We start from the raw sequence: 27,895 nt of genomic DNA on the forward strand, positions 1-27,895 counted from the left end.
AGAACATGCAACTCCACACAGAAAGGCCTGGGTGACAGCCCACCTGAGCACCTAGTGCCTCAAGTGGGAATCGAACCCCTGATCTTGCTGTGAGGTGACAGTGCAAGGTATTATTGCCACTATGGTGTGAAAATCTGATGAGGTTTTCACAATCTACTGAATTCAGGAAACCTGTTGTCTGACTTTTTCCAACCATCATAAACTGCAAAACTGTTGGGAGAACTGGTTTGCCTTAATCATGGTGAGTGGATTACATACTACAGTATCTGGGGCTTTTCAGTTTTGAAGATGATCTCACAAAGCTTTAATTTCACTCTGACAAACACACTTCAGAGAATGCCAATATAGTTTACTGATGGGCATATTGATGGACATCTAGTTGATGGACAAGTGACTGATGGACCAACAGAATAAGCTACATAGGGTTTGGCTGATCTGGTTTGTTAGCATGGAGGGAAACTGAGCGGACGTGAACATAAGAAATAGCCCACCTCTGATCGGGGCGTCATATAATGTTACATGTGACGCCCCTCCCCCTGTCTGGGTTTTTCACTCAACCGCTCATTCGACTCAGAGAGGCGTCTCACAACTCTAGCACAAGCTGTGGAAAATAGAGGCAGAACGCAGAAGATGGCTGACTTAACTGGGCACCTAAAGCCCTCAACGGCATCACCAGCTTCACATGGGCTGTTCCCAAGCTTGACATTCGTTGTTTGGCAACTCTAAAGCGTCCCCGCCTCACACTTGTCCAGGCTACTCTTAACCGTAAATATAGACAGAGAAATTATAAAAAATGGCAGAAATGGAAAAAGAAGGTAGACCCCCCGAAAATAAAAGAAGCAGAAAACCGGCTCACCCAGTTAAAAGGGAAATCAACGAGGAAATGAAGGTAAGGGATCAATATTGCACCGTTTGCATGCGATTTACGCATGGAAATGGGGCGACCGTGAAAGCATGCAATGTTGATGCGCTGAGCGCTCATCCTCTTTCACATTTGTGAGTAAAAGTCATTCATTGAAGTACAATGTGTTGAATGGCCACAATCCAGATAGCTGCACAGGTTCTATTGTTTATAGATTATTTTATTTTTTTACAAAGCTGGTCAAATGTAAGGAGACAAACTAATTCACGGCATGTATCACCTTCTCTTTCCATCCGCTGTTGACGTGTTGACTGTGGGTAAGGGTATATCCATTCTGGACAATTTGCCATTTGTTTGTTCACCCATACAGTTATATAGGAGTTAATGGAAAACCCAGTGCGTCAGTGACGGCGTCAACAGTGCCACTACTATTACTACAGCACTGCTACTATCCCACCAAAACAACACACAGCGTAGCCTACGCATTAAGAATAAATCACTGCTAGATTACAATATGTTTTAGGTAGCACAAGTCACGAAGTGCATGTGTTGTGTTGCTACTACGCAAGCCAAAAGACGTCTGACCAGCTGTGGAATAATCAAGCGCCAGAGGCGTGTATTCCAGATGTGCGTCTACGAGACTCACGCCCGACAAGAACACATTGTTTCTCGTGCGTTGGTGATATAGCTCGCATTTTAAGACATCAATTTATTCGTCAGAATATGTATTCGTGGTCATTTAAATATATTAACAATCTACTATGGTTGGAATACCCTGTGCTTCTGCGTACAGCTTTTGCGAAAGAGTCGATCGCATTTGCAGGCATCCCAGTCGCTTTGTCTCGGGTTTCATGTGTTCGTTTGTACTCATGCGATGTTTGGGTTAAAGACATATTTGGTGAAACATAATACTCTAGGGGTTGATAATAATTTATAATAGAATAACATTTAAAATAACTATTATTAGGGCTCTTCTAGGACACAATAGGATATATGTTCATTTGTTCAAAAATATAGAATGGACAACGTTGGATGTTCCGTCATTCAGGCGTGCACTGGAATTCAGTGTGTGCTGAACATCCTTTTTTAAACGATTTTTCTCCAAGGATAAATTTGGAAGCATTTAAAAATCAGACCTATTTTAACTGTATGACTCCTCAATTAGACAGTGGATATCCTAAGTATCCATTGCCTGACTTTGCAGACAATCTCATGTATCAGATGTTTGGTTTAGTTCTCATTCAGGAAGCAAAATTAGTGGGATTGACAACAAAGCTTTAAATTGTGTTCATCTATTAAAAACGATCCATTGTGAAATAATGTATTGCTTTTCTCCAAATGTAAGCAAACACCTTTTTATCACTGACTACAAGTATACTGGCAAAATACCTATTTGGATTCCTCTGTCAGTGGTATTGCTATTGTTGATGTATCAATCTATCACAGATGCCTTGCAGTGAACATTGTGTCTTGCACTGGCGTAGGTATGAATGCTGTCTGGACTGGGCTGGGATGTCATGAATTGCGTCCATGACATACAATTATCCAAACATGTAAAATGTAGTCAAATTATTGTTGGTGCACAGGTTTACCTGTGCTGAGCAACGGGGATAATGACGGCCATCTAAAGAATAATTGACTGTCTTTGTAAATGAATAAATTAAATAAATCAAAATACAGAAAAAAAATTAGTCTGCTCCATGTTATGGAGAGCACTGAGGTTGCAGATGATAAAGAATATTGCATTTTGCATATAAAAGACTCACTGATTGATGCATATTTGTTGAATCAAAATATGAATGTTTTCACCTAAAACATACACAGCTAAAACTGTGTTGTATGGAAATCCTCTCAATATCATTTAGCTTTAGGAGGTCCTCCTACTAGCAATCAGTGGCATTCATTTATTGGGTTTGATCTATTTTTACTGGATCTGTTTAGGGACCAGACAGTGTGGTTACAGCACAATGAACAGGACAGCATTTAAATGCTGATTGGAAGTTAAAACACAGTGGGACTCCCATTCCACAAGTCCTTGAAAATGCATCAAACTTAAGTTGACTTAATGCTTCACACTGGGTAAAATCATTAACAGCTACGGACAGCATATGCTTGAATAAGGATGTATAGTTTCACAACAACAATACCAGACAGTCACAGTCCAACATGGATGGGAGATTCACAATGTTATCACTAAATATTAGCTTATAATTCATAAGAATATTATTTCAATTTTATGTAGCGCCCTCTATCTGCCTGTAATGTTATGCCACTGTTGTGTATTCAGTTTCCCATTGTCAGTCATGGTCAAGACTGATATAGACCTGGATGTTAAGTCTGTGAGTCACTTAGTGTGAATGAGTGACATTTAATGATGCCGCAAAACTGTTGGAAGGAAGCTTTGAATACAAGATCCTTAATGTACATCCACATACATCCATAGACCATTTCTTGGAATCCCTTACTTAGATTAGATTAGTATTACAGTTGTTTAGATTAATAGTTAGGGTTAGGGCCTGAAGATGGTGAACTAGTAAACTCCATGTTTTAGTAATAAACTATGGAGAAGATTTACAAAGGATCCACAAGAATGTCCGAAATACATACAATAGAGAGTACTCTGTCAAAGCCAAATGTAACTTCTTCTAAGATCATTGTTATACTCTAACCGTGCCGTACCTCAAGGTTTTCCCCCACAGGTCTCACACCAAGGGCTCTTTTGCAACTTTGAAAACGTTTGCTACTTTTCTTTATTTTTTTCCGCCCTTCTTTCTGAAAAAAAATCACACAATGTGCCCTTGTGAGTGATCATACCTCTGAAAAACGAAACAGGCTGACAGTGTTTCCTTCATCTTGTGCCGCTTAATGTGCGCCATGGTAAAATAAGCCACGGCAAGTAATCAAGGACAGGGGGGTGGGATAAGGGATAGGGGATAGGAGAGGCTAGAGGGTAAGAGCAGAGAGAGACTGGAATGTATACAGCAATAGGCTGGCTAAGCTGTAAAAACTGTAACCTGAGTGTCTCGGCTGGATCGGATATCAAGGAAGGTAGAGGGAAATGAAAGCGGAGCGAGAGCAGAGGAGAGAGTGAACAAGGGAATGGAAAAGTGTGGGCTGGGATAGTCTGAAGGAGGTGGGCTGTGTTAAAGGAAACTTGGCGTGCGGATTAGGGAATTTTATCACGGTGTTCTGTGACCTACTCTGGTTTCTGCCCACGTGGTGTCTGATTCCCCCTCTGACTCATACCCTGCCTGCTGTGCCACTCATCAACCCAGCTAAACATGCTGAACGCTACCATCTCTTTACACTTTCTTTAAACTTTTTCTGGAACTGCAGAGGGACATGGAGTCATATCATTTGCGGAGGAGTATTGCGTTGCCATGCTTAGGGAAAGGATCTTATTTCTGCTACACAGTAATCAACAGAATGTGTCCTCTCATCCCATGAAACAATGTATGAGTATACCGAAGATAATAATTTGTGATGTTACAATCAAGGGAACTTTCTAGTCTATACATTATGCCTGAAAGTTAAGGCCTTAAGAAGGGGGTTCCTGATATCTGTCTCTAGTAATTTTGTGAGAGGAATCTTGCACTTATTTATCGTCTACTCAGGGACATAAGTGTTACAGGTGATCTGGTGAAGTCAGTAAGAGTCGTCCTCCATGATCTGCTTAGCTTGATGGACTGATTAGCCATGGGTTAAAGCCAAATGCACATCTGCAGCTCACAGTTTGCTTCCAACCCTACCTCCTCCTACCTCACCGAAGCCAAGTGTGTGTATGTGGTGTGAATGTGTGTGTGGTGTGTGTGTGTGTGTGTGTGAATGTGTTGCTTTCATGACCTGCCATCCAGATTGGATTGCACTCTCCTCACCACTCCCATTTTCTGGAAGTGGCAGGGTGACACAAGGGACAGGGAGAGAAGGAGAGGACAGTGAAAGAAAGAGAAAGAGAGAGGGAGAAACTTGTGACACAAAGTTGGTTGTGGCCCTTGCAGCCTTTCATTTTCTTAGAGTAATGTGATCCAGTGTATATAAAGTCAAGGGCCTAGTGAATCAAACCAGCATTAGGACCGCACTTGGACCGTAGCAGTTTCTGTGACCACTACCTAATGTCTGTCCAAATGTACCATAACATATTTTACATCTGAACCGGCAATGTGGTTCACCTTCATCTGAAATTGATTGAATGGTGGCCTTAGCCTTTTTGTCATTTCTTCAAGTCCTTGACCACAGTACTACTGTAGGATTTTATATCAGACTGATCAATATTCCATTGTCATTCTTCATTTACTATGTGTCCCAATCTGGACATCATGACCATTTATGTTATTAAGCCCTGGCATGCGGCCAACTACCCAAAGCCCAGGCTAGGGCAAATAGGATATGATGTATTTGAAATGTCTATTTTTACAGTCCATGTTAAAACAAGTTTAATTGAAATTATTACTCATCTCACAAACAGATCTCCTGAGAATTTTTACTCAGAACAAGTTTCAAACAAGGCACAATTGTAAATAAACAGGTTTTTAGAATTTGATTAAATGTGAGTAAGTAGACAAAATCAGAAGGTTATTACTGTACCTCCTTGCCTAATGCTAAGTGTATTATTAGCTGGATTAAGTAGTCAATAAAACAAACTGACATAGTCATTCAGAGTGTGGTCATGGGAATTAGAATGGTTTTAGAGATTTGTTTTGTACCTTAATATTCAGAAATAAAGGAAATCAACTTGAGAAAATGTGTTTATATTTTTGCCATGCTTACATATAGCCTGCAAGGATTTAGTTTTTTTAATGAGAAGTACATCAAGTTTTTTCCCAATTTGAGTAATACTGCCTCTGTAGAATAGAGCCCTCAATGTTCTTAAAAGTGAAGTATGCTGTCAAGTGTTGTGTCAGGGGAAATATTGCTCTGCACTTAGTTCATTGGCTCCTTGTTGTTCCAAGCCTGGCATGGACTCATAGTGGTATGTCAGCAGCAGTTTAAGATCCTATGGAATCGTGAATAGTGTTTCTTTTCTAATGTGTTGAGTATATTTGACTGTAATGAATGAACTCAAGATGCATGTTCAAATTCCATTTGTGGGAAAATATGGAGTTATTGTAAACAGCCAGACTTGGCCTTCTAGACTTCACACTGTCTTGTTGACCTAGACGACAACATAGACTTTAGTCTCCAGTGCTCTCTGATGGACCACACAGGGCTTTTGATTCCTACTTGATGCTGCACCTCTCTGTATCACCAACCATCTTTGGAGGAGGGGATCCCTCACCAAATTGCTTCCTTGAGGGTTTTAGGTTGGTGTAGGTGCAGTTCTATAGGCATCTGTGACATTGCTTCAAAAAAGGGCTATACAAAAAAAAGTATTGTTTGGTCTGTGCTTGCCTTGGACATTATATTTATCTGGACAGGGACTGGTTTAGTAAAGCATGTGTTGGATATGTGTGGCAAATTTAAAGTGGCAAAGACATTAAAATAGGAACAGCAGTTACGCAACAAATCCAGGTGCTATTTGTGTGTCTGCAGTGTGACTCAGAGCATATGATCATTCTCCCCCATCAAATGAACTGACCTCCCTCAACCCTCAGTATCGACAAGGCAGAAGTTAATTGACAATTAAATGCCTGATGGAGTAGTGTGATTGACAGTTGTAATGCCGCAATGTAATGAAATGACTCGTGTCTCATCAGGTTGGGACTAAGCGCGCCCACCCATGGGCAGCCAAGGCGGGTGATCTCCATGGCAACCCGCCCTACTCCATGGTGAGCCCCTATTGTCCATGCGAGACTTTTTTTGTAGCCCCATAAGAGTGTCTAAGATATTTGTGTTGTAGGTATCAGATTCAAGTCTTTACATTTGAGAGGTGGGAGGTTCAAGGAAGCCTAATAATGCCCTTGTGCTACAGGAAGGTCTCTATACTGATCCTGGGCTACTTCCTGAGATAGGCTGAATCTCCTTCTTGGGCTGGAGGCTTGACTTAGAGAGATGAGACTATTTATCTTCTTTAGACTTGACATCTAATGAAATGTGGTTCATCTTATGTGGCCTCCTCAAGTAGTTTACATACAGAATAAACATTTGAAGAAATCTGTAAGAAACTTAGCAAGTAATGTGCTATAGACTGTAACAACAGTTGGAATAAAGGACTGGTTTGCACAGGGTTTAAATCATCACTGGTTAACTTACCCGTAACCTACTGCGTCCTCGTGCAAGTAACATCATCATTATTGTCCATGAGGTGTTGTGTAAGTAACAGGTTTTATTATTAAATGAAAATGACTTCCTGTTTCTGAGATGTTGGGTATTTGAAAGACATGGTGAAAGTGTGTACAGTAGATAATGCTCATGGTACTTTGTGCGAGGTTAGAGGCATCTGTAAGACTGTTTACATAAGATTTATTTACGTAGAATTCAAGATTTAGAACCATATATGGTTTCTTTTAGAACGCTAAGAAACAGTTGAGAGGAGCAGGACCAAGAATTTCATTGTACCTGTACTTGCACTTATGAATGGCAAATAATCATGACACTTGAGGTGCTTGTAAGCATACACAGGTATGTGAGTGGGAAAATGCACCGTGAGTGTCACAGCATGCATTTACTGTTTGGGTGATGATCTCTACATGGACGCATGCATAGACAAACTGATTACATAGCGAGGTCCAGCAAAGTGTTAGCAACACTTTGCAGATAATTGCATTTCCAACTGCTAGCATTTTTTAATTTGAACAATTAGGTGCCGGGTACTTTAAGCATTCAATGTGCATGGTACCACATTCATGCATGCACAAATAACAGAGTGTTTGAATGTTTTTGCTCTTTTGATGTTTTTGTTGATAATGTACTCATTTGTCCACACCAACTGATATCTACCATGGCACAACGTCTCATGAGACTCTTCCTGGATCCCTTGAACAGGCCCCATCAAAGTTGTTTATTAAGAGTTACCATAGCTCACATAGTTTTATTCTATCTACTCTCACTTCTACTGTTAGGGCTTTTTTCATCTTGTTAACCGTAGATGAGTGTCCAGTCCAATAGGTCTGATGGGCCAACTGTGTTTTGTTGCAGAGTTTTGCCGAAAACACCATGAACGAGCTGCTGGGGTGGTATGGCTACGACAAGGTGGAGCTGAGGGACTCGGATAGCCTCGACATGCGCAGCTACCCAGACGGAGAGCCTCCACAACACATCTCTGTCCTTAAAGGTGAGAATACCCCAATGACCAGTAGCTCTTAATCACATATACTACATAATAGTTAACAATATTTTACGTTACGGCTACATTAACATCTATGTAGCTACATAGCAATACCTATAGTAACAACATTGTAATTACATACTGTACGTACTGTTATGTAGTAAGCAAATAGGAATAATGATCTTGTTTTGGTACCACAACCTTCAACTGCCACTTTACAACATCTACTTACTCATTAAAGCCCTCCTCCATACTGAGCCTTCTTACAATTTTGCAGTTACCTACACCATAGCATCTCCTATGTAATTACAAAGTTTTGTAGCTTTGTTGTCACACGTCACTTAAAAACTGTCCAATAAAGTACAAAAAGGGCCACAAAATCTATACATAGAACCTAATTATTATGTCAATCAGCATGATCATTTTATGTATCAAGGTATTTAGGTAAGTATTTAAAGGTATCCTCAAATACTTACAATTTAAAAATATATATATTTTGTAGTCGAAGCCATTTGTTCACAAGTTCAAATAAACAACACATTTGAAAACTCTTGCAAAGCTTTACATAAATTCCCATTGTACCACACTCTCATTTATTTCTGTTAGAAAACTCTTTGCCAAAAGTCCCAGCATCTATGGAGAGCAACCATACTTCCCCAAATCAAGCCAACAGCTCCCACTCCACGCCAACCTCCCGGAACGGAGGGACAGAGCCCTCCACCACTCCTTCCACCTCAGGGGCCAGTGTAAAGGATCATGGGAACATGCCCATAATCGTCCCCATAATCCCGCCCCCTCTGATAAAACCGCCAGCAGGTAAGACGTCTCCTCGCATGGCTGATTATGATCCTGTTGCTCAGTCTGACTGAGCATATAGTTACTGTGTTGAACAAGACAGTAGGTTTGTTTGAATGGGATTGCTGTTGATGAACATTTGTTCATTTGAGTTGATGCAAAAGCCTTTGCAGTAAGTCGTTAGGTAATTATGTTAGTTGCATTAGTCAATTGTCTTAACAGAACCAGACAGAACCTGTTGATTGAATTTAAGGGATCAAAGTGTTATGCAAGTATTCTACTGTTATCTGTCTCAACCTGATGTCCTGCATCATCAGGAAACCAGGTCTTTATTTCTAATTATTTCAATTACTTTTGCTTTTAATGTTTAGCGGGGTTGGCCTTATTGGAAATATATTCAAGTACAGAAAAGTAACTTGAAAAGTAAAAATATCTTGATAGTATTTCAACCGTTCAAATAACACTTTACACACCATACTATACACATTGCTTCTCTCTACCTGCTTAAGTATCAACATTACATGGTCAACAATGTACATAGACTTTAGCCAAACAAAGGGATTCATTATAAAGCATGTGTGCCATGGCTCAGGAGAGCCTAAGCACTTTCATGGCTAGAGATACCTTGGCATCACCCTAAAGGAGTCCCCACAGCCCTGGGAGGGAGGGGGGACAGATGGTGCGGTCCCACACACACACACACACGCACACACACACACACACAAATGCCCACAGACAAACAGACACACGCTTTTGCGCACATACACGAAGACACATACGCACACAAATGCACACATACACACAAAAAAACACCCACATTTGCATACACACATGCAAAAACACGCACACTTTTCAACTTGTCCCCTTTTTGAATAATTCATACACTCGCTAATGTAACAGAGGGGCTTTTGAGGTGCAGGTACCCTGGATGATGGAGGTATTTAATATGGAAGCTGCATAATTACCAGGATCTTTACCCCTGCAGATGCTTCAGCCATTGCCTAGCGAGAATCTAGAAAAAAGGCCAAGGTGTCTGCACTCAAGCAACCTCAATCACTGGGCGTTTTGTAAAAAAAAAAAATGCTTTTGAAATCAGAAATTTAGTTTCCATTTATTAGTGAATGACTGAATAAATTAATTAATGACTGAGAAGTTGCCGTGAGAACGCAGGTGATAAATGTTCTTTACTCCAGACTGTACGAACAGTTTGTATGGAAAAGAGGAAATAGGGCCAATTTTACAATTATTAAGAAGAGAAAAAGATTTCCGAGTTCCTCCACCTCCATCCCTACCTACCTTGAGAAAAAGATTTGAAAATAGTTGCAGTCTAACATAAAGAAGCATAAAGTATGCATGCTGAGTCTACAGTGCTATCTTTAGGGCCTTGGGGAGTTATTTCCTTTAACTGTGAATTAGTCTTTACTTTAAAACAGATGGCTGTATAGATCCATTAAGCTTAACAAGAAGGAAAAAGCCTGTTCACAGCATGATAAAGAGGCGAGTGGAGGTGAAAGACTAATGGCTGCACAGGGTTTCACTCCTGCACACTCTTAGTCATAATGTGATAATTGGGACTTATTGGAAAAAGTTTCACAGGAAGAGATCTCAGCAAGTACAACAGCATCGGTCTAAAACACAATCACAATTATGGGCAATCGTTTATAACTCATTTAAACTCAGGCTCTAAAAATGTTACGTTTCCCAAAATGTAAAATATTACATTTTGAGTTGGGGTTCCAAGTAAACTCAATAATGTTAAATCCTCATTTAGTTGTAGTATGTTTGGTGCATCTATATTTGTCTGTATCCTACAGCACTATTTCTCAGTACCAACATGGTGGCACACTCTGTTTGATTCTGCACTAACTACATCTTTTAGGTTCTAAAGTAATAATGATTGGTTAAAATGACTATGACAGCCAAAAAAACAACAAGAAATTGGAGTTACCTGTATCTTCTGCCCCTAGTCCCTAGCTGTCATTTTCATGTCATGTTTTGACCATGTTGCATGCTTCATCAGATGCTCTCTCTATCTCTCTCTCTCTCTCTGCTTATCTTGGGGTCCCTTAGACGAGGACATGTCCAACATACAGATCATGTGTGCCTGGTGTCAGAAGGTTGGCGTGAAACGCTATTCCCTCAGCATGGGAAGCGAGTTGAAGAACTTCTGCAGTGAGAAATGCTTCGCTGCGTGCCGCAGAGCCTACTTCAAGAGAAACAAGGTAAGCTTCCACACAGCCCCGATCTCTTGAGGACTTTCGCAAAAATGGTGTGCCTGCATTTTGACCCAGTTCTTTGACCTTCTTTGACCTGGTCCCTCACACATCCCTCTACCACACAATGACAGGAATTCCACTCATTTAAAAAAAATGAAAACTAGAAAAAGCCTTTTTGAAGCTATACAGTGTGCTTAACATAAACTAGAAATCAGTTCATCTCACATTCAGCAGTTGAACTGAGCTAGCACATTCTGAACTCAGATGACTGGGTGGAGTACTCAAGTTCCAAGTGTTGAATGTCATCAAACTGAAGGCACCTCATCCTTGTGATCTCTCATGATAAAGCAGACCGGACCATGTGACATACTGTCCCTGACCCTACTTCTTCTGACCCTCTTCCTACATTCATTATCAACAGAGGAAAACTGTTTATTCTTTCATTGTTTTATTCACACTTCAAACCCTGAAGGTTTAATATTCATAATTTACACTCCGCCACAGGCGAAGGAGGCCGAAGTCTTGTTGTAAACCTGAATCACGTGACAAGTAACTATTGGAAGATATAGAACAGGAGAAATGCTGTATCCATAACACAGGGGTTGATATAGAGTCATTTGAGTGCCTTGATTGGTCATCTATTGGTGTTCACAAGAGAGAGCAACCTTAGTGACACAGCCATAGATTGACCACTTTCTATTCCATAGAATCCTCCAGTTTCTGTATTATAGATTACCCCCGCCTACTACTTCTGTCAAACCACATTGTAAATATATTTGTACCATTGAACTGCCGCTGCTATTGTCCATATTGATGGCTACAAAATAGCTGTATATATCTTAGTATTGAACCAATAAATCTTTTTCATCCACAACCTTTTCCAACTGTCCTTAAGGAACTAGTCCATATTACTGCTTAGTAGCAAAAGTACCTGTTTGGGTGAGTAGTCAATAACATCAAGAAGCTTACAACTTAACTAACTTACCTGTCTGACTTTCAGCCTCAGGTGAGACCTTGAACACGGATTCACAACCTTTCAGAAAAAACACTGTCAAAGGGTAAAACATGAAAACAGCAGTTTGAGCATTGGTAATGCAGATTCATTAGATTCAGCATGAAGCTCTTGAGCTCCAGCCCAGATCTGCATACAGTAGGCAGCAATGATCAGTACAGACTGTCTCTCCGTTTGATCCCTGATTACTGCAGTTAAACATTCTGCTTTCTTTCTCATACCTAAGCTTGGATATGTAAGGAATTACACTGTGAGTATAATATGTTTTTACTCCTCTTCTTTGTTTGTCCTGAATTGATTTTTTTCATCCAAACATATTCACTTAATAGCACTGTTTGCGTTTTATGCGTCCGGCTGTTCCAATGGAGGTACACGTGTTATCATTTTTAATTAAAGATAGATTTTTTTTCTCTGTTCTCACTTTTCATTTTTCACAGCATGAGAATCTAGTTATGCCTTGTGTCTGCTGTGTCCCCCCCCACATTTTCTGATATCGAAATATAGGGAGTCAGGTGGCTGAGTGGTGAGGGAATCGGGCTAGTAATCCTAAGGTTGCCAGTTCGATTCCCGGTCATGCAAAACTGATGTTGTGTCCTTGGGCAAGGTACTTCACCCTACTTGCCTCGGGGGAATGTCCCTGTACTTACTGTAAGTCGCTCTGGATAAGAGCGTCTGCTAAATGACTAAAATGTAAAATGTAAATATCCAGGTACTGTAGCATCCCTTGTGCTAGGAAGTGACTTATCAACGACTTACATGTTGATTAATTTCAAGATGATTAATTGATCAAAGATTTTATTTTTTGCCATTGTTGATGGATCGGTATTTGCCTTTGACTGTAAAGACATTGAACTTACTATGGATTCATCTTAACTGGATTCATGTAAACTGGATGACTTACTTTATGGGGGTTCAGTTTCTTTATTGATCTTTATTGATCAAAGTACAAAAACATTATTAATCTGAACAATAACCTTGAACAGTGAAAAGTAGAGTTATCTGATTAACAGCCTATGTGCCTCATACAATAATGTCCGTTTCACCTAGAAGAGTTGAATCCTAGTTTTACATGTTTGAGGCAGAGAGGACCCAAGAAAAGGGTTCACACAGGACAGGCCTTGTCTGCTGAGGCCACATTCTATCTTCTGTCTCTCACTTGCACATTCATACAGGGCCGTTTGAGTAAGTGATACCCACATGTTTCTTTTCTCATACACCCGCAAGGTTGGCCACAACAACAAACCCTCCAGTTTTCCCAACAGAAAAAAATGTCATGACTGAAAAAGTATTGTATGTCTGTGTGCAGTCATAAAGAGTAGCCTGGACGCAGTGAGCTGGATGGGGTAAGGGGTGGGCAGAGGCTCCAGGCATCGGGTTTCGCAAAATATCTACAGCTGCCTCGTTCGCGTAACCCAATCTGCTCCTATGGCGGACACGAATGGGGGCATTGGGGAGTAGTGGAGGTCTCGCTTTCTCCCTTCTCTGTGGCACAACACCATCCAGTGTTTGAGGTATAATAACTGACATTCATACATGGAATGGCAAAGCTGAGGAAGAAGTCTTGTGCAGATCAGGTTCTGAGCTCGAGAGGAAAGCATTGGAATTGATGTCCTTAATGCTGTGATTATACATCCAAATTCACCATGTATTAACATACATGGAATAAATGTGTAATAAAATATTATAATAAAATGACACAATAAGGTTCAACATGACAACATAAATATTTGAAAAAATACATCCATTCAGACGTAGCCCCTCCCTTCAACTCCACCTGACTGCCTGTTCCTATCTACTATATATCTGCTTAAAAAAACCAACAGACACATATAATAATAATTATAATGTAATAATGTATTTATTTAGCAGACCCTTTTATCCGAAGCGATGTACAGGGGGGATTCAGAACTGCTACCTTTGTATCTGCAGTCAAATGTTCTACCACAAATGCTCAACCAACAACAGTTCTTTGCCTTTTCAAAAAAACAAATTTTTCATCTTGGTTTTGTCCTCTTAATGCATGTCTCCTGGTCTAGAGAGATGCTCTGCATTTCAGGGCCCAATCTGAGGTAGTATTTTGTGCTCATTTGGACTCCACACACAGCACCCAGGGACCCTAGATTTAATTTCACATGCGTGTAACCCATGGAGCCTCTTGTAGTAGTTAGTAAGACTAGAAGACATGCATTACCACTAATAGCAAACTTTCAGTACCAGTGCCTTGTTATTCAACATTGCACTGCTTTACGTTCTGCTGTCACAGGTGATGTCTTCTGGTGACTTCACTGGAATCTAAAATCAGTCACAATGTAGGATCCTCTCACACTGCAAGTGCACACACTACAAAGACAACCACACTTCAAACACACATACACATACATACACATAAACACATGCCTACAATCACAAACGCACACCATCACCACCTTTTCCCCTTTCTCTCTCCTTCTTTCTCTCTGTCTCTCTCTCTAGCACTGTATGCAGAGTAGTCCATTGTGTTGAATTACACACCATGTGCACAGTGATTTCCTATGTATTGTACAATACAGTATGCACTACATTCTGCACAGACATTTAGAGAGGACAAGTTAGTAAAATTCCAGCCCTTCTCTACTGCAATGTGTCTGTCTTTGTTGCACTCAGGAAACTTTGCAGGGCCCTCTGGAGAACGGAAGACTCCATCTCTGTCTTCTCCTCTGAGGGCCCTTCAGGCAAGAGGGGCCAGGGAGCCTCTTTACATCAGCCAGAAATGTCACACACCTTGAACACACTCACATCATTACACACATCTTTGTGGTTGCCTGCACTGCTCTAACATGCGCTGCCATTTTTTTGGTTGCATTGGGTTGAAGTGTAATAGACACATGCTTAATAAAACAAAAGACAGAGTCAATAGTGTGTGCGTGTGTGCATGTGTGTGTATGCTGCCTGTCTTCATTGTGATTCAGAGAGCCCTCAGGTCTGCTCCACACAGCTGCAGGGCACAGTGTGAATGGTGATTATCTCATAGCTGCTAGCAATTAAAACTAAAACAACAGACTGAAAAAAGTTTGTGAGTTGAGGGAGTGAAGAATCTGGAGTTGAAACTTTAAATAGATACGCACTTTAAGATGAGGCTACACCTGGAAAAAAAAACTTTGTGGACATTGGCTCCGGCAAATGGGAAGTGGATGCGTTCTCAGGATACGGTGTGCATGTGTTCAGCTGGAACGTCTCGAGTGTCTTTGTTGCTGTTCCAGTCGTTAGGGAACGTGTGCAGCTCTGAGGGTATACCCGCTGCAGTTGTCCACTGGGGAAACACACCTCTCCTGGCAGGTGATTGGCTTACACACACACTTACACGCGCGCACACACACACCTGGGAAGGCACACATGCCCAGATGGAGATGAACACGGGGACAGCTGGTGAACCAGCCTCTCTGGGCTTTGGAGTCACTAGCTTGTTCGCTACCCATTGGTGAGACCCTGAGATGATGTTTAAACAGTGGATTATTAGACGGACAGTAGTAATGAATAGAAACTTCCTGGCACAAGGTTATGCTACTGTAGCCACAAGCAACTGCATCTCTTTTTTGGATAAATGTCAATAGATTCAAAACAATTGCCCCAGGATGTGGTATAGTATTGGTTCATTTAACAAAATCAGTTGTTTCCTACGACTGTTAGGGTGTAGGGAAGTGTTAGTGAGGCTGTGCTTTTCCATTCTCAGCTCATAGAAGTTGATGGAAATCCAGTCACCCAAAAAATGACAGATTCTAGAATAATGACCTATGAGTATCAAAACCTTGCTAGAATTCTGAGGTGGCCTTGATGTTTTTTTGTAAAATAACTATTTTGCAAGGTAGTTTGACTAGGTTTGAGGCTTGGCAAAGGAATAAAACTTGCTTAAAAAAAGAATGTTAATTGTCTGATTTGTCTGTAGGTATCCTGTTTTGCATAGTTCTAATCGACCGCACTCCAGTCTGACACAGTATTTAGCTGGGTGTGTAGGAGAGAATCTGTGCTTGGATTGAATGACTGTACTTGCGCCCAAACCTTTGTGTCTGGCTCTTGCTCTGTATCTGCCTCACTCTGGGTGTGTCTGTGTGTATGCGTGTGTGCATGTTTGTATGCCTGTGTGGATGTGTGGATGTATTGTATGCATGTGTGGATGTGTCTGTGTGGATGTGTGTATGCCTTTATGTGTGTGTGTGTGCGTGTGTGTGTGTGCGGTGGGGGGGGGAGTACCCCTCATACTTTCTTCACAGTGCCAACCCCTCATTAGCACTATATGTAAATGAACTGGCACCGGGCCAGAGGGTCACAGCACAAAATGGAGCCCAGATAATGACACAATGACACATCTGTGGCTGTGTGTCTGTGTCCGTATTTGTTTTTTTAAAGACAAGTTAAAAACGTGCTTGCAAAGATTCAACATGTGATTTAATGAAGTGGTCCTTCAATTATTCTCTTCTTATTAGTCTTTTTTGATCAATATTTGTTTTAAGTTATAAATTATGCTATAGTTGATTCAATATTGCATTGCGGGTTAAATAATGAAACTATTGTTGACTTAATGTGATTTTTTCTATTGTTTCTCTGTATAATGGTAATCTATTGAAAATAATTAAATGATTAAATAATCAATTAAAACAACATTAATAGTCATTCACACAAGCACACACACACGCATGCACACACACACACACACACACACACACACACACACACACACACACACACACACACACACACACACACACACACACACACACACACAACTACAGGGCTGTCTTACGAGGAAATCCCTGGACTCCACAACAATGCATGCTCACCAAATCACTATGAATATTCTTTCCCACCTGTCAGTGTCTTTCCATTTATCAGTTTGTTGTTGTTTACCCTCTTTATGTTCACCTGTTTATTTTGTCCGTTCGTAAAAAGAGGCCGTTATTTCTCCCCTCAGGCGAGAGATGAAGACGGCCTTGGTGAGAAATTACCCCAGCACAGCTATGCTAAGGATACGCCCAGGCTTGTCTTCAAGACAAACAGCGATGTTCTTGTAAGGACTAAAACATTTAACCACCAGATAGAGTTTAAGTTTGATGGCTACTGTTCTAGATTTTCATTTTGTCTTGTTGAATGTGCTAAATAATGTATTAATTTGAAGTATGTTGTTTGTAAAAAAAAATGTTTACTCAAGTCTACTCAAATACAGTTAGAGGGTCACACACACATTTTTTTCCATTCAAATAGCTTTTTCTCATTTCCATTCAACGTTATGTGACATTGGGATTTTAACTTTTGACTTTCAATCCAAGAATTGAAGTTTACATGCATTTCATCATGTTTTTTTTTCAATATTTTTCTCTTTCAACTCAGTTTCTGTTTCAATTACTGAAATGACAACAAATCACTTCACAGGCTATGATATTGTCAAGATTAGAATAGTTGGAAACAGTAATAAACTGTTAGCTTATTATTAACTTAACTAGCTGTTAACATTATCTAAACTTTAAAGTAAAATCTACCTGAATTTACCAACATACATTCCCCCCAAAATTACTCTCATAATCTCAGATTCCAGTAATAGCTGTAGTTATTAACAGTGTCATGTGGAAGTATGTGTGTGTGTGTAAGTGCGTGTGCATGTGTGTGTGTGTTTTCTGTTAACGTATTATAATGATGTTGACTAATGAACCTTTTTTTTATGTGTTGAGTATGCATTTAACTCATGCTTTCGACCGTTGTGACTTTCCGCACAGTAGTGATCTGTATAGTCATAGCAGTGGGGCCACAGTAGCAACCGTAACTCATAAGCCCGACCAATGAGCTATCAGATTAAACTTCTGCAGTATATATCAATGACCAGTGATATATACTCACTGCTATTTGACCACTTTAGATTTATTGAAAATATGGGCATTCAATCAGTTAGCTAGCCGTTTATATATAATTATTTGATGTAGGTGTAAACTTAAAATGTTCCTGTAAGTATGAGTCAAGCCCAGATGGAGTATACAGGAAGATGTTATCGGTCATGTTTAAGGGTCAGAAGAAGATCGGGGAACAGAGCAGAAAAGGACCATAGATATTCTTTGCGCTTGCTAGGAATCAAGCTAATTGCGGCAAAGTGAATAGATAAACCGCACCAGAGCAACCGTTGGTTTGGTGGCCATGGTTGAAATAAATGACCATAATTACATTCAACAGCAAACATCTGTGTGCAAGTGAAAGAGAGAGAGGGAGAGGGAGAGAGAAAGAGAAAAAAACAACTCCATTAGGGTAATGCACAGTGAAATTTCACTCGCAGTGCAGAAAGTCGTTAAGTGCTCCCCATCTGTCTTTTTGAGTTCAAGAAATTTTTTACACATTTATTATTTAAAATATCCTGGGTCTGCCATCATCAAGCTCAACTCACAGAACACCTTTTGATTCCTATTCAGCCATGGCTCATTGAATTTCACAAGATTAAGCAGGCAGTTAAAAAGAGATGATGGCTGATGTGGACAGGGGATGGTGACTGCAGTATGGATCTCTCACCTGAATAGCCACCATCACAGCACACCAAGCTGCTGCATGGGCACTTTCCCTCCCAAAACAATGTTGCGTGTCAATTCCACCAGTAGTGTTGGTCTTGATGCATTATGAAACCCTTGGCAATTTGTGGAGTTTGAAGTAACAGTTTTTCACATTTTGAAAATGCCTGTTGTTTCAATTTTTCAAATGTAATACACTTTCAAAATAGTCATCGGTCTGGGAACTGTGTTTTTGTTTTTAAGAAGTCCGAATTGTTTCTCTAAGAATCAAAGTTGAGCTTTGTAAAGTCAATAGGGTATTTGTAAGGGGCAAGGGGACTTTTAAATATACTTTTTGAAGAATCTGTACCATATCTACAGATGTGTAGGTGTCAGTGTGCAAGACGATTATGTCTGTAATCCAAACCTAGTTCTTCTCTAGCACCTTATTAGCATTCTGCTTGTGGGACTAAGGGTCTGTTTGATAGATGGATGTCGTTGAGGATTCTGACAACTGATTAATGCCTTAATTATCTCCAGTGAGTTTCTTTCACCTCCCCCTTGGGTTGACAGAGTGAGCTGTGTGTGGCCTGATGAGTATCGGTCCATGTTAAGGACTCACCTATCGCTATCTATGCACTAGAGATACATTTATCGTCGTCGGTGCTCAATTTTTGAACTAAAAGTCATTTTAATGAGCTTTAGTGACTAGGCATTTTGGAAGTCCAACTAATGATATGCAGTTTACTGCAGACTTTGATTTTGGAAAACAGTCCGCAGTATCAGGAGCTTCCCAGACTGAGTCATTGCCCAGTGGGGACTGTGTGCCTCTGTGTCTACAGTATCCAAAACTGTTCAATCCAGGGGCGTAGCCAGAATTTTATGTTTAAAAAAAATCTGGAGGGCCGGACATGTACCCCTTGTGGCTACGCTACTGGTTAAATCCATATGCATTTTGTTAAACAAACACTTTCTTCATCAGATTATGACTTGAAGGGAGAAATTCTGATGAAGAACAAGGGACTTTTAGTGAATTTCCTATTATTTGTCGGTTGATGCACTTTGAGAAGTCTTTCAACCCTGATCACATGGTACTGTTAAGCACTATATAAAGAAATCAATCCTAAGATTAACAGTGGTAAATCTTAAGATTAAAGCTGCAATAGATAAAAGTATCAAATTAATTAAAGTATGAGACACAGCGCCCTCAATTCTCATCTACATTTTGGCACTTTTGAGTTAGATTGACAGTGGTGTCACAAAATAAGCCAAGTAGGAAGTCCTGCCTCACCAAAGGCGATTGGCTGGAACAGGACTGTTGGAACATAATTGGCTGGAATATGGCAGGCCGCTCCAAAATTAGAAATTTACATTCCACTGGCACGTAGCTGTCTGTGTTGCTAAACAACTCTCAGAGGGCCTCATTAGCTTACACAACATGTTGCATAGGAGAAAAAAGTGTTTCACCCCCTAGTGTTGGACAGTGTACTAGCCTGCCCAGTTCACACAGAACAACTACAGCAGCTGCCATGCATAGTACTATCTTACAGGGAAAACCTCTTACTTGTGGCTTCATCTATTTAATCTGCCTGGTCCGACATCACATTTCAATCAATGACTAACTCTGCATACGGAGGTGGGAAGTGTAAATGGAAATTCTTTGTTTGAACGGAAAAAAACATTTGAAAGCTGCAATACAGGTATTCTTTTAGTTTCAAAGTCACTTGAAGTGCCTCGTTTTGTTTCAATTACTACTTTTCATGAAGTTTGCATACTGCAACTATGATGCAATGATTCAATTTGTCTTCACATGCACTCATGGACACATGCAAACATTTTGGTTTTTTTACACAGAGATAGACTACCTACTATAGTGTCTTTAGAAGGACCTACTGTACTAAGAACTTATCAAGTTGACACTGTGTGAAAAAAGAATGTTTAAGGTTGGTGCATTCTGGGTAGCATATAAGATTAGCTGATGTGTTGTGTTGTGTGTGTTTTGTGTTCCAGGTGTGTGACTGGTGCAAGCACATCCGCCACACTAAGGAATACCTGGACTTTGGTGCTGGTGAGCGAAGACTGCAGTTTTGCAGTGCCAAATGCCTGAACCAGTACAAGATGGACATATTTTACAAGGAGACCCAAGCAGCACTCCCAGGGGGTTTGTGTAACCCCGGGCACGGTCTGGGGGAGAGCAAGACAGAGGGAGGCACTGGAGTGCAGCTCCTCACACCGGAATCCTGGGGCACCCCCTTGACGGACCTGCGGCATAAGGCCCCATCTCCTGGGGTGGGCACCTCGTCCATGCTGGCCCCCTCCAGCTCCAGCGCCGCCTCACCCTCTGAAAGTGGCGCAGTCTGTTCCCCCTCCTCGGCCAAAAACCCGACACCTCGACCCCACGAGAGCCCCACTTTGCCCCCACCACCGGTCCCCACCCTGCACCCCGCCATGGGTGTACCCCCAGGCAGCCCCCCCATGGTGATGACTCCCCGGGGGCCGGTACCGCTGCCGTTGTTCATGGAGCACCAGATGATGCAGCACATGCGCCCACCTTTCCTTCGCCCGCCCCACACCACAGGCCCAAACAGTCCCCTGTCCAACCCCATGATCCCTGGCATTGGGCCCCCTCAGCCAATGCCACCCAGGACCCTTGGCCCTCCATCCAGCTCTATGCACCGCCCCTTACTCTCTCCACATCTTCACCCCTCCTCCAATCCCAACATGGCGGGGATGCCCCCTCACCCAGGTCTCCACATGCCTGGCTACCCCCCATTCCCCCCCATCAACATGATGAACGGGCACATCCCTATGACCCCAATGATGAACTTTGGCATGCCCTCCCTCGCCCCCTTGGTGCCCCCACCCACTCTGTTAGTCCCTTACCCTGTCATTGTCCCCTTACCTGTCCCAATCCCCATCCCGGTGCCTATTCCATATAACCCCAAGACCTCCAGGGACCACCCACACAGCAATGACCCCATTCCCAGCGCCTCGGAGGAATCTACTGAGCCCCCGGAAACACAAACCTTTTCCCCTAGTTCGTCTGGAGGGGATGGAGACAGGAAGGGGGGGTCGTCCAGCTCCGGAGGGCCGCTTTCACCTGAATTCTCCAGCTATACCCCCGGCCATTTTGGTTCGGAGAGGAGTAGGACTTCCCTTGTGGACTTGACTGTGAAGGCCGAGGAGAGTTCGGGGAGCAGCCCTAACTCAGGCCTCTCCAGCGCCCCCTCTCTGACGGAGGGTGTGATTGACCTGACTCTAGGCCGGCGCTCACGGGGGCAGCAGGTCATCCAGAGGGTAACGCCCAGCGTCCAGGTGAAAGTGGAGCCAGAACAGGATTTGAGCCCTTCTCCCACCAGGCCAGCACCCCTGCATGCCCCTGGGCTGGGGAGGGACAGCAGCCTGCCCGAGGATTTTGTGGACGAGGAGGAGGCAAGGAAGGCTGCTGGTGGCCCGCTAGACTCAGCCTCTCCTCCTAGTGGCAACACGTCTCTCTGCAGCACAGAGCCCTCTTTGCTCCAGCCAGAGCCATACCCCTACCAGCTCCCTCCACCCAGCAACGCCACACGGACCGATCTCAGCGCCGCAACCTCCTGTAATGTCCTAGTCAACGGCACCGTCCGGAGCACTCTCCTCACACCTACCTCGGAGCAGTGCCTGGACCGCAGAGGAGGAGAGGGCGGACCAGTCAACATGGAGCTGGAGCGGGAGGCGCTGAAGGAGAACAGCTGCTCAGTAGCAGAGTGGGACACAGGTAAGCGGGTCTCATGTGAGGAGGCGGGGGGCACTGGGGAAGGCAAACCGGATCCCGACGGCAGTCTCGAGGACGAGGAACACGCCTATGCACTGCCCCTGGTGCCCAAGGCTGGCTCTGAAGTCATCCAGCCTGTGCCAAAGCCCTGCTCCGACAAGACGGCCATCTTGTCCTGTGGCATCAGTGCACCGCTGGCTGCCGGGAGTCCAGAGCTGGAGCCACCGCTAAAGAGGAGGTGCCTACGAATTCGCAATCAGAACAAATGAGGCGGAAAAGGTTGGTCTTAAAGCGTCCCCTATCGACGGCCCAGAGAGCCCCCTCCCTCTCCCTGTCTGTCATGATCTGCCTTCTCCCAGTTTTCCCACTCCTTAGCACTAAGAGGCCACATGACTGTCAGCCGTTCTGTGAAGTTACATAAGAGGTTATACGTGGAAGTTCAGTGAATGTGCCGCAAACAAGAGCACTTACATCCCTTTTCAAAATTACAGTACAGTTACTGTTATCTATTGGGATGCAATTACCATTAACTAGGAGAGTACAGCATGAAATAAACCACAGGGTTGATGTTGCCTAAAACACCTGAATCTTCAATGTTTTCAGCTGATAAGTTACTATTTGTTTTTTTTTGAAAGCTAAATATATATTTCTGAACATAAAACTAAATATTTATTTTGAATATTCCTCGTCCAGGGATGTCAGACATTCAGATCTTGTAAAGGATCATTTCTGCTTTCAATTCTGTTTAATTGCTTTTCTTAGCAAAATGAGGCTGTAGTTGATATTTTATTTTGGCAACCGGAAATATGGTTGTGTATGTGATTCCCCCATGCAACATAATTTCTTATTCTAGATTATATCTTTTGTTTCGTATTCTAGTCCAGATAAATGGCAGCTCTCCATCAGAGTGAGAACAGCGGAATACTGCACTGTGGACGACATGAACCCTCGACAAAGCCGCCTTCCCAACACCACCTCCCCAACACCACCTCCCCAACACCATCTCCCCAACACCATCTCCCCAACACCACCGTTCCACCCCTCCAACCCCGACAGTCCAACCTACCAGCATTTCAGCCTTGTTACCTGATGGGAATTCAGACAGGCAGATTACCAATCCCACAGGCCAACTAGTCACCCTAAAGGGACATGGAGGCCTTTGACCCGGATCAGAAACCATTCTCTCCTTTTGTTTCCTCTCAGAAAATGCTCAGCCCACACTGCCCCTATAAATAAGCCTGTTCCATCTTTTCTCATTCATTTATCGTTTCATCATGTTTCTGCTACGAGACTCTTCAGAAACAGTGATTGAACAGTAGCATACCAGCAATTCTATGGGTGACCTGGAGGGGGGGCACTCCTGCATTGGAATGACCTCGAAGCACCTGAAATAGATATAGGAGTTAATGTTGTTTGCTCAACAATGTTATTTTCCATTCCTTTTATTACTAAGCCCTTTTAACTCAGTGAAACATTTAGGCATGCAAATAATGTTGAGACGGTGAAATGAATATAAACTCATATATGACTGTGATTAACGTTAATATGAATGTTTCCCAATAAGCCCTTTAGAAAAATATAAATAAATAATTGATGAATAAATCCATCTGGCATTTTCTCAGTTGGTGTGCAAGGGTTTATTCAGAGACATTATGAGTTAATATTGATTATACGTTGCTTGGATTATTTGCACAAAACGTGTCTCATATGAAAAGGCTTTTCAGTCAAATGACGTGAAGCACTACTCACCCAACCTTCACCCCAATTTCCACAACTAGCACAAACGCTCATCCCAACCCATATCCAACCAAATACAGTTTCCCATCCAATCGTTCTTTCAGTCAGCAATGTCTGCTGGCTATACTTGGATATAGCAACCAAACTAGGACACACCTTGGAAGGCAACAATCAACAGGAATTGTTTTGCTGAGTCGTGACTGTTGAGGAGAATCGATGATGAGACGTGATGGCTCTCGTAGATCCCATGAGCATCTCCAGCAACATGCACTCTCCACTGGAGTGAGGCCCCCGTGAGTCTGAAACTATTTCATGTCAGTGGTCTTTGTGTAGCGAAAAGACAAGCATTTGCAATAAAATTGCAGATTTGATGACAACAGGGTAGAAAAACTCACCAGCAAATGAAGGTGGGTAGATGTTGAGTTTGTGCAATTTTAGAAATTGAATCATGGAGGAAACTGCTTATCTGCACCTCCACTGCATGGACACCTAAAGTATATAGGATGTGGTCAGACAGTACTTTACAGCTCAATTGTAATTGTGATAATCACTGATATAGATATATATATATATATACATTTGTCAAGCTGTATGGCATCTGTGTGTCTGATAACTAAGGGTTATGAGTCTATCCAAATCTTTGTCCAGATGGCCGCTACTTATCGCAAAGGATCTTGAAATAAGTCTCTGCCATCCCCCTGTTAAGGAGCGGTTTGCGTTTGTAATAACTGAGAGTCCATGAAAAGGATGGAAGAAGTCAAAGTGTAGATATTACTCCCATCAGAGTATCCATCTTTTCTACATTGTGATTTTAAGAAGTGTCTTGATATACATTGCGAGTATTTCTTCGTTGACTGAGTGCAAGGGAGGTAACATGCTGAATTACAATCACACCATTGTTAAGCAATGAGGGAACCCAGTATGTAGAGAATTACTTCCCATCGGCTCCTTCTGGTTTTCTATTGTCTTTTTGCAATGTTAAACTACTGAAAACACCTGCATCGGCTACCTGTCCGGCCCAACTGTGTTCAAATTGAAAAGGAATAAGAATCAAAAGTTTACCAGTCTAAACCAAAACTCCAGATGTTGTTTTCCAGTGTTGAGTTATGTCATTACATGTTTACCATTTATTTATTAACAATGTGTCAAATGTTGTGTCAAACCTGTTCCATTAATGCGAAGGTGCCAGGCTCTATTCCATTTCGGTCCACATAACCATTTGTAGTCCTGTAGGTTCTGATAACTATACAAGGCAGTCGACTATGTAGTTAGCGGCATGTACAGAATGGAATGAGGCCTTTATTGGGTTGGTATGTTTTCAGACTACCATATGGGAGGTCGACATGCATGACAGCAGATCATAATATATCAAATGCCAAATACCTTACAGAATCTTAAATCCAACAAAAAAAATGAAGTGGCTTGTTCTCAGTGCGAAGCATACATTGGATTTAAAATCTGCACCAATGACAAACAAATATTGCAAATTATGGACTGATTCCACCAACTAGTTTTCAGATTTCTTATATTAGCCCACAGGCTCACAAATCCATATTTTTGGCAGATTGATGAAATGTGGGCTCCCTCACCCATAGTTCTATCTCTCTGGCCAGTCATCTCCTCTGATGACAATAGGTTTATCTAGTCTCAACGTGTGCCAGCCAGTGGGAATCAGAGACTGCAGGTCAGATTGGAGACTGTTGACTCTGAGTAAGCTCTGCAACACAATCTGCTGGGTGTTGATAGTCAGGCATTTAGGCTCCGCTTGCCCTGTGCCAAGACTGGGATTTTGTGTCACTGTAGTCATTGCCTTGAATTTCCCCGCTTTCTTCGTTCAATCCATGTCGGATATTTCTGTAGGTCTACCCAAGCCTTCGGCATGAGAGAGGTCTAAGATGTGTGTATGTATGCGTGTGTCCATCTGTCTCCCCTCTCTGTTCATAATAGCCCACCACACACACACACACTTACTAGGATGATAGCTGAAGGTGACAACAAAAGGTACAGTCGTTTCTGAGAGAAACTGAATAAATTCCATTTCCTCACAATTTTTGCTTGACCTCGGCCATGTAACTGCAGAGCAGGAGACAAGGACAGATATAGCCTTGAAACTGGAAACTAGCAGTGTCTGCGGTTCCTGCCAGATGTGGGAGACGCTTGAAACTGAGACAATGAAACAGGTCGTCTGTCTCATAGAAAGTGTGTGTGTTTGTGTGTGTGTGTGCGCGTCTGTCCTTGTTAAGCTGAGGCAGGAGCACTGATAGGAATGCATATAGAATCACACACATTTTCCAGGTGCTTTGAGACTGACTTAAACATTTGTCACGTACTCATTAAAGGTATCCCATTATTATACAATCAGTATAGAACTGGCATGAAATAAGTCAATTTAGGGTGAACATAGTTGCCATCTTGTTTACCTCTTTATGACACTCCTTTTCATGATAATATGTTGGTACTTTAGCGAAGAGGAGTTTAACTACAGATTCAGACAGGACAGAATACTACAGCTTTGATTCACTTTATTTGTATGTAAGATAATCAGTGCAATGTAGTTGTGATATCGCTGTAGTAATTAATACAGTCACTGCTGCTGTTTACTCAGTCCACGTGGGAGTGCTTCTAAACAATTGAGAGATTTGTCACCTAGCACACTGATGCTACCGACAAACATACAGACACACTCACACTTAGCATTACCTTCACAGAAGTTGCTCCCTTTGTATCATTTGTCTTTCAAGCTGTTTATGTATTGCTCTGCCGTGTTCAGTTATTTGAGACACATTCATTTGAAGATGATTTTTAAAAATATATATTTGAGATAATCTTGTTTGTCTTTTTTGTGGCAGAAAGATTGGAAAAAGATTTGAGAGTAGCAAACGTACTGTTTGAGAAATTTCCAACACTAGTCAAAAGAAGTGATGGTGGCTTGGTCAACAGCCTGAAATATGCAATGACAACTTCCTATACAAAATCTAGAGAGAGCAGAATACCTATCGTACGAAAACAACAACATGAAACATTTCATGTGACTTTTCAAACGTAGACAGAAAAGCTGCCTTAACTCTTGCTTGTGTACTCTACAGTGCAGATGACAATGCTTGCTTGTAAAAAAGACCCCTTCACTTTGTATAAAACCAAATGGACAAAAAAAATAACTTTGTTATCTTGCTAGTATTGATGTATAGATGATCCGCCTTTCTGTAACTTGTATGAACCCTCACATTTTGCTAAAAAGAAAAACTCCCTCAGCAACCCCGACTCCTATGTCTCAGACATCCAGATCATCCTACGTTTTACCTTGTGACGGTTTCTCAATCTTTTTGTGTACATTTTATAGTATTATTTATTGTTGACAAGTCTTTGCATTTGCAAATAAAAAAATGTGTTGGACTAGGCATTTTGTTCAAATGTAAATGCTTGGTTTAAGAGTGAAAAGCTTCTTTTATATTGAAAAGTGAAGAAAATTGTCAGGAGAGGAGAGAATCATTGTCTTTTTATTATGAAGTTGTATCTATTAACATGTTGCCAAGATTGCTTTGAAAGAAATAATTTTGTGTTGTAACAGTATTTGTTTTACCCAGTGAATTGCTTATGGAGACTAATAAATAGCGGCACACACCAACCTGTTGTTTGTTTAACTTTTTAACTGTAAATTTGTGCAAATATACATGTTGTAACCTTACCTTACTATTACTGTACATTGTTGACTTTTGACATTATCTTCTCATCTAACATGCTGAATACTCACACATTTTCAATACATCATTGAAACAGTAAGGTAAGAAAGAGGCTTGAAAGGACTGAATTACTGAAAAACA

The 27,895-nt window shown here is 41.7% G+C and overlaps 1 protein-coding gene across 6 annotated transcripts; it reads left to right on the forward strand.

Annotated features, from left to right (window-relative positions):
• Positions 1-560: 560 nt before the first annotated feature.
• Positions 561-27,699, forward strand: sobpa (sine oculis binding protein homolog (Drosophila) a). 6 transcript variants are annotated; one of them, XM_062468966.1, is made up of 9 exons: positions 561-889; positions 6,556-6,627; positions 7,937-8,072; positions 8,673-8,882; positions 10,932-11,083; positions 12,316-12,339; positions 17,035-17,130; positions 20,597-22,340; positions 23,217-27,699. In XM_062468966.1, the coding sequence occupies exons 1-9, from the start codon at positions 794-796 to the stop codon at positions 23,246-23,248; spliced, it is 2,562 nt and encodes an 853-aa protein (XP_062324950.1). In that variant the 5' UTR covers positions 561-793; the 3' UTR covers positions 23,249-27,699. The 6 variants fall into 6 exon arrangements, with proteins under 6 accessions (XP_062324950.1, XP_062324948.1, XP_062324949.1 ...); XM_062468962.1 differs by having other exon boundaries at positions 562-889; positions 20,597-22,616; XM_062468961.1 differs by having other exon boundaries at positions 562-889; positions 20,597-27,699.
• Positions 27,700-27,895: the final 196 nt, after the last annotated feature.

Source organism: Osmerus eperlanus, chromosome 9, assembly GCF_963692335.1.
Source record: "Osmerus eperlanus chromosome 9, fOsmEpe2.1, whole genome shotgun sequence".
In the NCBI taxonomy this organism is placed as follows: domain Eukaryota; kingdom Metazoa; phylum Chordata; class Actinopteri; order Osmeriformes; family Osmeridae; genus Osmerus; species Osmerus eperlanus.

Bases quoted from the DNA above. Each gene is read 5' to 3' on its own strand.
- sobpa (XM_062468961.1), top strand. From the start codon at position 794: ATGGCAGAAATGGAAAAAGAAGGTAGACCCCCCGAAAATAAAAGAAGC. The intron at 6,628-7,936 runs GTGAGCCCCTAT...GTTTTGTTGCAG, and splicing joins GCAACCCGCCCTACTCCATG to AGTTTTGCCGAAAACACCAT. The intron at 12,340-17,034 runs GTGAGTATAATA...TTCTCCCCTCAG, and splicing joins GATATGTAAGGAATTACACT to GCGAGAGATGAAGACGGCCT.